General features: G+C 35.5%; 1 protein-coding gene across 1 annotated transcript; it reads right to left on the bottom strand.

Moving 5' to 3' along the window:
* Positions 1-6,351: 6,351 nt before the first annotated feature.
* Positions 6,352-11,594, bottom strand: LOC112790513 (uncharacterized). Its single transcript, XM_025832951.3, has 3 exons — positions 11,130-11,594; positions 8,151-8,302; positions 6,352-7,213 (listed from the first exon to the last, which is right to left on the bottom strand). Exons 1-3 carry the CDS (start codon positions 11,338-11,340, stop codon positions 6,539-6,541), a joined length of 1,038 nt encoding a protein of 345 aa, XP_025688736.1. The 5' UTR covers positions 11,341-11,594; the 3' UTR covers positions 6,352-6,538.
* Positions 11,595-13,064: the final 1,470 nt, after the last annotated feature.

Below are 13,064 nucleotides of genomic sequence, written 5' to 3'. Positions count from 1 at the left end.
AAGAGTTGGTTGAAAATTTAGAAGATGCCGAACCTCCGCCAGAATCCAGAGTTGTGGAGAATTCCGTCGAAGACATTATAATTGATGCTAAGGAGGATAGTTCACAATCCCCAAAGCAGGTATCCTATGAGGAATTGGATGGAGTAACCCAAGACGCATGTTTCCTTGATGATGATGATCACAAGTCAAGCCCTCTTAGTGATGAACTTACATCCGCAAGTGAAGTCTTTGAAATAGAAGAATCTTCCCCAAGTGAATACGAAGATGATGCAGAGGTAGAATTTTCTCAACATCCCAGTTATGACTCAAGTGATGAGGAAGATATCAATGAATTTGATAAAGACATGGTTGAAATTGAAGAAATTTGCAAAGAAGTGGATGAATTCACTGAAGACCACAAGGCAATAGAGCTTGTAGAACCACTGGAAACACCTATCCCAAGGCCATTACCACCCAACACAAACTTCAAGTGGGTAAAATCCTTGACTTTTATCTTCAATTTTCCACTTGAATATGGTTTACTTGAAACAGATGGCCAGCTTAGAGCTCTTTGCGGCTTTAAGAGCAAAAGGAAAATGACTCGCACTCAGAGCTGGTATGCAAGATTCAATGAGGTTTCACATTTCAATTTGAGGTGCAAGGATTGGTGTCAAGTTCAATTGAAAGGATCTCGGAAGCTATTTGGTCACCGCAGCAGGAATTCAGACTACTCACCACCCGGCTGGAAAAATGCAGATCAAGACAAAAACGGGTGTAAAAGTAGAGTTTGGGATCCTGGAATCTATTCTGACATTCAACACCCCGGGGAGCCTTAAAGCCTGTTTGAACTCACCTAAGGGCTTCACGTGCCTTGTTTGGGACCCCAAAAGATGCTGGCATTCCAAACACTGGTGGAGATTTCTAGATGAATTCAAGCACAAGCCACCATAGCAGGAAGCTCATCAAATGTCCAACTTAAGGACTTTAACTAAAAGTGCTAGGTGGGAGACAACCCACCATGGTATGATCGTTCCTTCTCCATTCTACTCTGTTTTTGAATTTTGTTTGAACCTAAAATTTTTGCATGACATTCTTTGCATTTTGCATTCTGCATACTGCATGAAAAAAAAAATATCGCACGCGACGCGACAGCGTTGCCAACGCGTCCGCGTCAAAGGTGCGTTGGGAAGAAAAGAAAAGTGAACAAAAAGTCACGCGAGAGCGTGGCTGGAGGCGTGCCTTTGGCATAATTTGACCGACGCAACCGCGTCGCTGACGCGTCTGCGTCATGTGGGAAAAATGCCTCCCACGCGTCCGCGACACCCACGCGAACGCGTGCCCTGTAAATCGATGTATAAAGGTGTATGGCCGAAAGTTGAGCTGGAATTGGGCTGGACTCGTGCTAGAAGCACAAGCCCTGCCACGCGTACGCGTACCCCACGCGTCCGCGCCGTTTTCAAATTTAGGCCATCTATGCGATCGCGTCGTCCACGCGATCGCATCACCCAAAGTTTTAGCAAAATAAGTTTTTCGCCAGAGAGTTGCGCGGCTGCGAGGCTGCACTCGCGCTGAAGGCACGAATCACTTCATGCGAACACGTGACCCATGCGTTCGCGTCACTTCATCGATGCGCTATTCACGCGACCGCGTGCCCCATGCGTTCACGTCGGTCGCGCCGCACAGCTTATCCAAAACAGCCAAATATCTTATCTTTTCTTCTCCAAATCTAAATCTTTTCTTTCCCTTCTTATTTCTTTCTTCCCCCTTCCTCCTTCTTCCTTCTTTCTTCTTCCTTTGTTCTCCTTTCTTTTTTTTATTTTTATGCATTTTTATGTTGGTGTTGGAGCTTTATTTAGATTTTACTTTATTATAATTGAGCTTGTGGATATTATAAGGATTGGTTTGACAATTGACATTTTAAATTTGGATCTCATATATATTTGGATTTATTACTTTCATTCCTCTTTTAACTCACAATACTTGTAATCCACCTGTATTTGAGATTATCATTCACAATTGTCATCATACAAGTGCTCTTTAATCCAACTTATTTTCACAATTGATGCTTGACCTATGCTTCTCATGCCTTTGCCTGCATGCTTTTACACATCTTGCATCTAATTGATTTAATATGTCTTGCTATATTTTCATTGATGTCCTAATTGCATGTAGTCGCGACCATGTATTTAAGACATTATCCCTTACCTTGGCATTGATTATCACTTGAACCTTCATCCTCCCGGTTCTAGCTATTTGAATTACATGTCCATTTCCTTTCTCCCTTTTTCAGGATGGCCACCAAAAAGGGTAACGAGAAAGCCTCTAACAAGCCACCGGTGAAGAGCAGAACAACAAGAGCACTAGCCGAGGAACCACAACCCCCATCCACCTACACATCTTAGCATGCACCAAGAACGGTGCAATCTTTAAGTGTGGGGAGGTCGATACCGATCTCCATGGGTTAGCTATTTCTATCTCAACACCAATGTTTAATTTTCTTTGTTTGTTCATTGTTGTATTTGCATATTTGATTGCATGTTTGTTTGATTTTATGCATTTAGTCACTACTTGGTTGAAGTAATATTTTCTTTTTCAAGAAACTTTTTATAGTATTTCACTAGTTTAAATTAAAAAACTTTTTGAAAAACTTGTTTGAAGAAATATTATTTTGGAACATGATTTAGAGCTCGAACACACAAAACCAGTGAGATTTTGAGCCTACTTGATTGGTTGCATATTACCAACCAATATTTTATTTTTGGTGTGTGTTTTTCTCTCTAAAATTGTGATCTTTGTCTTGCTTAATTCTATATTTCCATTATTTGATGTATGCATGCACTTATATGATTGAGGCCTTGTTTCACTGAGCTTACATACCCATATGGCCTTACCTTTCACTATCCTTTGCAAACCAATGTTGAGCCATTTTACCCCTTTGTTCTTTACTTTAGCACATCATTAACTCTAAGCGAAAAACAATAATATCCTTAATTTGAATCCTTGATTAGCTTAGACTAATGAAAGCACTCATAAATTAAGTGTGGGAAAAGTGGGTTTGGAAACGTTTGGTTTGAGAATTGAGTATGTTAGACTTTGTGTGAAAATGTGAAAAATGTTAAGAACATGTTTATGCATTCAATACCTTAATCATATGCATTGAAAAAAATTTATTAAAAAAAGTGAAAAAGAAAAGAAAAAGGAACAGAAAAATAAAAAGGGGACAAAATGCCCCAAAGTGAATATTGGTATCAATGCATATGAGTTGTACTTAAATTTAGGATGCATGAATATGTGGTAAACATAGTTAATAGATAGTTAGATCTTGTATTGTGATTATATAGATTGTCTTAAGTTAGGTGGGAAAAGTTTATGTTAATTAAGGATTCAGATTTTAGTCCACTTGGCCAAATACAATCCTACCTTGACCCTAACTCCATTACAACCCTTAAAAGACCTCTTGATTTGTGTATTGGTGCATTAAATTTTTGTTGATTGTTAGATGAAGAGCAAGCTATAGAAAGCAAGGTTAGTAGAGAATTGAGAGAATTGACCCTAGACACTTGAGAATTAGAATGATACACACTACCAGTAAGGGTTCAATGCTTAATTCTATGTTCCATGCTTTCATGAGCTATCTTCTTCCTGCAAGTTATTTGTACTTCATTTTTATAATTTGAATTAGTGAAATCCAGTTCATATCTGTTCTTGAAAGATCTATTTACTTTTTCACCAAGTAGGTAGAATCATTTTAGCATGTAGTTGCATTCACATTCATAGGTTGCATTGCATGAGTCCTGCTTTTCCCTACTCATTTATTTTGTCTCCTTGAGCTTAGCATGAGGACATGCTAATGATTAAGTGTGGGGAGGTTGATAAACCACTATTTTATGGTTTATATTGTATTTAATTGAGTAGTTTTATCAAGCTTTTCACCCACTTATTCATATGATTTGCATGATTTTACAATTCCTTCCTACTTTAGTTCTATGATTGAAAACATGCTTCTTTGGTCTTAATTTAGCTAATCTTAATCCTCTCTTATTACCATTCAATGCCTTGATCTGAGTGTTAAGTGTTTCAGGTTTCATAGGGCAGGAATGGCTTAGAGAATGAAGAGGAAGCGTGCAAAAATGGAAGGAACACAAGGAATTGAGGAGATGACCAGTGAGAAGTCACACGGTCGCATGGCTCACGCGACCGCGCGAAATTGAAGAAATCAGAGTGACGCGTTCGCGTGCCTGACGCAACCGCGCGGATTGGAAGCTGCATGAACGATGCGAATGCGTGGATGACACGCACGCGTGGTACGAAAAACGCTGAGTGACGCGATCGCGTGGACGACGCGGCCGCGTGACGTGCGCGATCTGCAGAAATTACAGAATACGCTGAAGATGATTTTGGGCCGCGTTTTGACTCAGATTTTGGCCCAGGAACGTAGATTAAAGTCAGGGAACATGCAGAGAGTCAGGACTTCATATCAGATCAGATCATAATTCACTTTTTATAATTTAGATGTAGCTTTTAGAGAGAGATGTTCCCTCCTCTCTCTTAGATTCTAGGATTAGGATTCCTCTTAAAGGATTTAGGATTTCAACTCTTCATCAGGTTCAATATTCCTTTTACTTTATATTTCTTTTTTACTTTCAGATACTTTAATGCTTGTATTACTTATGTTGCCTATTTGGCTTATGGACCATTCATGTTATGATTTTCTTAATTAATATAATTTGAGATATTTCAGACTCATGATTGTTTTTCCCTATTTATAGTCTAGATTATTTACTATTGGCTTTGGTTGATTAATTGGTGACTCTTGAGTTGTCAAACTCATCGTGATTGATAATTGTTACCTTTGCTGATTAATTTAGATTCCTATAACTCTAGTCTTTCCTTAAGGAGTTGACTTGGACTTTAGGTGTTAAATTGATTTGTCCACTTAACTTACCTTCATAGTTAGAGGTTAACTGAGTGGTAGCAAAAATATAATTCTTATCACCATTGATAAGGATAACTAGGATAGGACTTCCAGTTTTCATACATTGCCAAGAGTTTTTCTTTGCTATTAATTTATTAATTTCTGCAATCCATCTCTCTTGCTCAAAACCTTTTTAAACCCCAAAAACATTGTTTTTCATAACTAATAATAAGAACACCTCCCTGCAATTCCTTGAGAAGACGACCCGAGGTTTGAATACTTCGGTTATCAATTTATTTAGAGGTTTGTTACTTGTGACAACCAAAACGTTTGTAAGAAAGGTTGATTGCTTAGTTTAGAAACTATACTTGCAACGAGAATTTATTATAACTTCTCAACCAACAATCTTCCGTTCTTCAATGCTTTATTTATGTTTTTTTGTTGTTGTTTTGTTTCTTGTTATGCTTGTTTTTGCTGCTGTACTATTCTTGAATATGTGTAATATCTTTCCCATGTTTGGGATTTCTCCGAGGTTGAAAACTTATCAAAAAAAAGTTAAATCCATGTTTAATTTTCTAGTCGTTGTTCTAATATGTAATGATTTATCATAATTAAAAGAATAAACACTTAAATTAATCCTCAAAGAATTTTAGATCGGACACTTTGATTTTTAACAAATTTTTTTTATTTTTTATAAGTCATAAAAAATTTTCCGTTAAAATGTATTTTTTGAAATCTAATTATCTTAAAATAAAATTCATTAAAAACTTATTTATCCAACACTCGTATTAAAAATTTGATTGAAAGTGACATATAGACCAATCCGTTCGACAAGAGTAATTCTCAAGTATTTTAGAAAATAAAAATTTGTTATGGATCAAAATTTTCGATCGGAAATTATTTGGAAACTAACTTGAGTGTTTACTGTAATTTAAAATATTGAGAGTAAATAACTATTATAAAAATATTGATTGAATTAGATGTTGCTATTTGTATCCTAAATGAATGTGAAACTAACAAATCAGCTCCTTTTATGAGTAACTTTTGTTCACAAGGATATCTATAAATATATAAATATGAATATAGAAATGAAATATAAATAATAAAATTTTAATATCATCTCATGGTAGTTTCTTAATTTGTGTAAATATCAAATCAAGTATTATGCATAACTAATTTTCAATAATAACACTTAATAACACTTATTTTCAAGTTTCAACATTCATGACAAATGCTTCGTATGAAATATCCAAGTTACCCTTTTCCCTTAAAAGTATTATCTCCTAATTTTCTCTCTCAATCCATAATTCGACCTTCTCTGATTTGCTAAATAGGGAAGGAATAGTGACTAGTGAGTGAGTGAAATAAAAGAGGACAAAGGACACAGGCGCGTATAAGTAAAATACAACTTGGCCAGAGAGAACATGTAAGTAAAATACAACTAAGGCGCAACTATATACTTATATCAAACTATATTAACAAGCATAATTACAAGAACCCAATAAGGTACGATTCCTGTTACATAATAAAGTAATAAACAATAGAGCATGATTTGGCAGGAAAATGAACTTTAGTACATTTCAGCCAACATCCTTGAATATACATGCTTCATTTGTTTCTGAATGTGAAACCATACATAAAAAACTACATATCTTGCTTTGGCTTCCGGCTCAATTCTGAGTAATGACCACCCATTAGCTGCAAAATCTCTTCCCACAAATTCTCTGAAGAATCCGACAAAGCACTAGAAAGCAAACTTGAGCTACATGCAGCCACATACCAATAATCTGACTCTATCTCGTCCCTCAACTGATCCAACTGCCATCCAGCGTAACCAACAAAAAATCTGAAATCTTGAGCTTTGAGAACCCCCTTCTTCACAAGGGCTGCGGCATCATCCAAACTGTTTCGAGCTCCAAAGCATACTCCCGGTATTACCTCTTCAAAACCTGGAACCTTCAACTTCTCCCCTGATTTTAGTAAAAACATGCTCGCCTCAAGAGGTCCACCAAAATGCAGAGAACAATCAGAAAAGGTGGTTAGAAGGTCGTGATTAGTAGGCTTCATATGTTTAATCTTTTTGTGAAGAGGACGATTGATGACAATTCCAAAAGGCCCTTCTTGTGGGTGTCTACTTCCAGATCTGAGAAGGAGGACAACAGTTCTTTCAAAGGTGCGGACACCATCAAGTTTTTCTGTTGCCACAAGCACACAGCCAGTCTCTGGTACAGGAATAGGATGAGCCCACTTTGTGGCAAGATTCTTGGAATTGTACAATATCCCACCTTGATTTTGAGCGTCAGATTCTGATTCTTCTTTCTGTTAATGAATTGAAAAAAGAAAAAAAGAAAAAGAAATAGTTAATGAAAAATAGTATTTGGTAAATTGCGGTTTTGATTTATACACATGCTCAATCATGAATGATCACCTCCACATCATTGTCAACAAGAAGTACTACCCTAAGCCTTTTCCTACTAAGTAAGGTCAGCTCAATCGAAATCATAATGATTGCCACAATCACCGACAAAAATATTTCCAGGTTGAATGATTAACAAAAGAACAATGAGTGCAATCCAAGATAAAACTCATCCCCATTGCGCTAAAAAATTATAACCTTAAACAGGTTGATAGACAGGAAAAGAAAGTGCCATAGATGGATGACTAAACCCTTTCAAGCATGGTCTGCAACAGTAACAAAGGGTATGAATCATTATACCAGATGTTTTGAAACAACTGTGTATTCAAATTTCATGAATGGCAAACAGGAGCTACAGTAGGGGTGTTCATGGGCAGGCCAGGCCGGGTTTAATTAGACCTGGGCCCGGTCCCAAAAGCAATCCGAAATAAACTGGGTTGACCCAATTCAAAATTAGTATAAGCAAATTTGAAAATTTTATATACTAAGGTAATAAAACTTTATTTTTAAAAATTAAATTTAACAAATGTTATATCATATTTATACCAAAATAATTTCTTTTGAAACAACAAATATACCGTATATTATAAAAAATATTAATTGAAGTATAAAAGTATAATATGATATTATTTTACCCTAAAATATATTTTTATCGTAAAAAGCCGCTTCGGGCCGGGTGACCCAAAAGCATAATCCGAAGCCGACTCGAAAATAACACCGAAAAATCCCCGAACCCGGCAAAATATGCCTTGGGTCCGCGCCAGGTTTTGAATGTTATCCTGTGGCTGATAACAATAGAATATGCAAGCTGCAGATCACAGTTAGGAACAAAAACATCACCAGCTCATCTCTATATAGCTTTGCTCTGAATTCGCGCCAATCCAAATTAGTGGGATGATGAGATTTCTCAGTACTGCCGTCTGATTTGTCACCATCAGAAGAATTGCTGCCTCTAATGCCATCTCCTTCTGGAATAGACTCTTCACCATTATCTAGAATGACCAATATACCCAAGTAAGAGGAATTCATGAGAAAGTATGTTAACTGTCAATGAGAAAAACAATGAAATGAAAAGATGATTAATATGGTGGGAAAAAAAAAAGTAATGATCTTCCTTGGGTAAATAAATATAGGCACTGATCAATTCAAAATATAATCCCTTTGCATTCTGCCAGAAGTGTAAATTTCTAGGCAGTTGTCTCCAAACCCAAAACTGAATAACCAGCAACTGCCAAAAAGCCACCTAGTGTGTGTGACTAGATTTACTTGGCCATTTTCTAACAATATTGTGGCAAAAACAATGCATCTTACATTTCAACAAAGAAAACAGAGTTTATTATAAATGCTTTCTGACAAGTGCAATGTGGCACAGGAAACATAAGAGGTTGCAAATTAACTCATATTAGCAAAGAATATTTTAGCTTCATTCTTGAACAGTGAAATAATGCTTGTCTTTCCTATTTAAAAAAACATTTACGAATGGTGATTTATAAGTGTGTGAAATTGCAAACTTGAACATAGCAAAGGTTTCATGGAAAGTTAACAAATAGTCAAGGAAAGAAATTCAAATATACATGTTATTACTCAATAACAGGCAACTTGAAGAAGTGTTAACAATCATGCATTGTTCTTTGAGATGAGCTTGAATTATCTACTTTACATAATTTAATTTAAATAGTTATATACAATGATGAGAACAACCAAGCCTTAACTAGGTTACGTATAAGAAATAAATTATACATCCAAAAAGCAAAAAGCTATGGTTTTTTAATGAGAAATGTACTAAAAGAACAACCAAGTCAGCATTTTTAAACTTTCTGAGCAGGGTGATGCACAGCTGAATGATGACTAACAGAATACTATGGAATAACTTAAACAGGCAAGGCAACTTACTACTTCAACCTGAAACATTAACTTAAAATTGCTCATAGAGAAAAGAATCCAAATTCAAAGATGATAAATGGTATTGACGAATCTGGTAAGAAGAACATTCAAACAGAGAGAGCTTTCAGATTTGAAGTACATTCACAATGACAAAAAATATCCATAGTTACTAACAAAGATACTTCCTTCGTTTCCTAAAATCTATCAATTCAGGGTTCATATATACACATTAAAATGGGCAACAACTTACCTTGACAGTAAAAGATAAGCTAATTTTACAGAATTATCCTTACATAAAAATTACAATCTTATTTGTATTTCCACTCACTTGATTACCAATCACAATTAGTGTAAGGATAAAATTGAACTAAAAATTATATTTAGCTTCTTCATAGTTGAAATGTAACATACACATAATTTGGAACAGAAGAATAAATAAATAAAATCTTAAGTGGAAAAAAAAATGTATAAAGTAGCATAAATAGTGAAAACAAACTGTTGAGAAATGGCTCAAAGATCTAAACTGAAAATGAAAAAAGGTAAGTCGCCAACTGTTTTTGTCTCGTTATTCCAATATATTTTTTTCCAATAAAAACGTGATTCCAGGTTTGAAAAATGATAACACTTGGCTGCGTACAGTTAGAGGATAGCACTAGGGTAAACAGTTTACAGATGAGCTTAATATATACTTGTGCATCAAAACTTCCACCCTATTTTCATGGATTAAATTTATCAGTAAAGTTATGTGTAAAAGTAATATTTGCATTTTCTTTAACCATTATTTCTTTACTACCATACCAAAGAGACCCTTGAGTAATACAGTTTAAAACTATGCACACATTTTAAACCCACCATTATTGTTAAAACTAGAATAGAAAGGTTTTCAGTGATGAATTACAATAATAGAAAGGCTGTTCAAGAAACCTCTCCACTCTCCTAGCACACATAATTACTCAAATGACTAGACACTCTTCCTCTTACTCTATCACTTCTATATATACTAAATTACTAATCAAGTAACTAATCAATTGTAACTTACTACTCTTAAACTAATGTGCTCCTAACACTATTTCCCCCCAAGAGATCCAACTTATCCTCAAGGTGGGTCTTCAAGGAACTTAAGCATGTACAAATCTACTCCTCAGCTAGGCCCAAAATTGTGAAGGTTAGAAAACAATCCATTTCCTCATGGGCCAAAAACTCTCGAACCCAGGAGTCTGTGCCTAGCTTCAATTTGTAAAAGAGCAAGTGAGAAAGGAGGTGCTTCGTTATTAATCAGCAACAGCTGAATTTCTAGTTTCTCTTTTATTTCCTTTAACTCCATTCAAAACCATTTCTGAACTAGAAGCCATAGCATCGTGGAGAGATATTGGGTCTAATTCGCCATTACAAACAAAGAAAGGAGGAGTTTCTAACATGTAACTTGGTGTCGTCATCATTACTCATCAAAACTAACAGTTACATGCACTGAATAATCCACAAATTCTCACTTTACAACCGTATTAACAATTCTCCTTTTGGTTAAGAAAAAAGTAAATGCATAATGGGACATCAGTGAAACTGGGGCGATTTGTAGGACTAGACATTCAGTACCCACTGGGGATTTGACCGCTGATTTAGAGCTACTTTGCGGGACACACATGCAAAATTGAACCTATATGGATTTTTTTTTGTAATTTCTCCAGCGCAATGAAAGCACTAGTGATCGATTTCTATGAAATCCCCAATTATTTCCATGTAAATTGCAGCTGATCGATATCAATACCCAATCACACAACACCCCCCCCCCCCATAAGCCTTAACAAAAAAAGAAAGAAAAAGATGCGTACAGTGTCTAGTTTATGTCCTCTGCTGAGTGCTGTATTTGATTATTAATAGGATCATCAACAATCGGAAAAGTCTGAAATCTGAAATTGAAGCAGAATTGTTACAAACCTGAAGAAGAGGAGTTGTCAGGATTCTTCTTGCCAGAAGCAGTGACAAGAAACGGTCGATAGCGATCGCAGCAAAACTTGTCAAAGACTCGTCCATCTCCAACTCTTAAAGAAGAAATCCCCGCTCTTCCCCCATTGGACGAGGAAATGGGTCTGTGGCAAAAGGAGCTCGCGTGGAAGAGGTTTTTGACTTGAAAGGCACACAGATCCATTCAGATAGTTCAACGGCTTATCTCGTTTCTTGGTTTGCGCTGAAGCCCCGAAGAAAAAGAAAAAGAAGAAGAAGAAGAATAAAGAAAGACTGAGATGAAAATAAGAAAGGGACGCTTACGTTAGAGAGAGAGAGAGAGAGAGAGAGAGAGAGAGAATGGCAACGTCTCTGGGGCTAATTTTTTCAGATATTATCAAAGCATGAGTGTAATACGGAGATATTATGCTAATTTAGTGTAATGTCCCGACATGAGAGAATTAAGGATACAATAAAAAATTATTATTAACGATTTCAGGTAATTGATAAAATGTTATGATAATGAGATTAATAATTTTTTAATAGAACAAAAAATATAGAAAATAGGACTAACGATTTTAAATAAAACAAAAATGCTTTCGAAATTTATACCATTATAAAATTGTTAGTACCGATTTTTATAGAGTGTGTGAATATAATGATTTATTTATTAACTCGTTTATATATAGAGTGTGCGAATATAATGTTTTATAATTCTGGATTTTTTTTTTCTAATGCTCTTCTTCTACTTCTTATTCTTTTTATTATTTTTCTTTTTTCTTGTATGGAAGCTATCTTTTTTCATATTTTTGGATACATTTTTTTTATTCATTTTAGTTATATAATTATTTCTTTTTAAGACTATGATATTTAGTTAATTCGTTTTATTTATTATAATGGAAATATAATTTTTGTAATCACAAAAAATGAATAATAATATTAGTTTTAAAATTTTTAAATTTTTTTCTGGAACAGCTATACAGACGACCTATATTAGTATTTGGTGGGTTCATTCAATTTCAGGCGATGTGCATCAATGATGACACAAGTCTGCAAGACATGTTCTCAATCTACTATCAAACTCAATCACAAGTGTCTATTATTGAGCTGTATGTGGAGTACGAATAATTACTAAATACGGTGGAAGAACATGATTATGGTTTCGATTGGAAAAGTTATAACGGTCACACCGAAGAGGAATATGAAGGCAATTACGATTTCGTTGATCCGAATGCAGACGAGAAACAAGAAGACTGCACCATTGAGTTAGATGTAAAAGACATCACAAATGCATTAGCAAGTGAGCATCCATTCGAAGAACAGTCTTTCATGCGCGCTTTGGATCTCGATGCCATGAATGCTCTAGAATTTCCAAAATATGCCAATGCAGGTTTGTAGTTGCATTGCACCGTATTTGGATTAGTAATTTAAATATTATGTTTGTATATTAATATTATGCACTGTGTAAATATAGTTTGGCGGTATTACTGCAGATCTACCTGTAGTCGTAGATGGTAAATTTGTCATAGGGATGGAATATAATTCTAAAGAGGTCGTGATAAAGGCAGTTAAAGATTATACCATTCACAGAGGTGTTGATTATTGGGTTTTTGAGTCTGAGCCGACGACATTTTACGCGAAATGTGTGCAATATGGGCAAAGTTGTGATTGGCTTATCAGGGTTAGCATGATGCGAAGAAAGTATTGTTGGGAGATTAGACGATACAATGGTAGCCATACTTGTACTAGAGCCACTATTTATCAAGATCATTCAAAGTTGGACTCAGACACTATTGCATAAGCGATTAAGCCATTGGTAAAGGCCGATCCATCCATAAAGTTGTGATCAGTGATTGTAGATGTCCAATTGAAGTTTAACTATACGATTAGCTATCGCAAAGCATGGCTGGCTAAGCAAAAGGTAGTTGA

Source organism: Arachis hypogaea, chromosome 3 (genome assembly GCF_003086295.3).
Source record: "Arachis hypogaea cultivar Tifrunner chromosome 3, arahy.Tifrunner.gnm2.J5K5, whole genome shotgun sequence".
Classification (NCBI taxonomy): Eukaryota; Viridiplantae; Streptophyta; class Magnoliopsida; order Fabales; family Fabaceae; genus Arachis; species Arachis hypogaea.
Note: the sequence above shows the minus strand (reverse complement) of the source record. Positions and strands in the feature narration are given on the sequence as shown.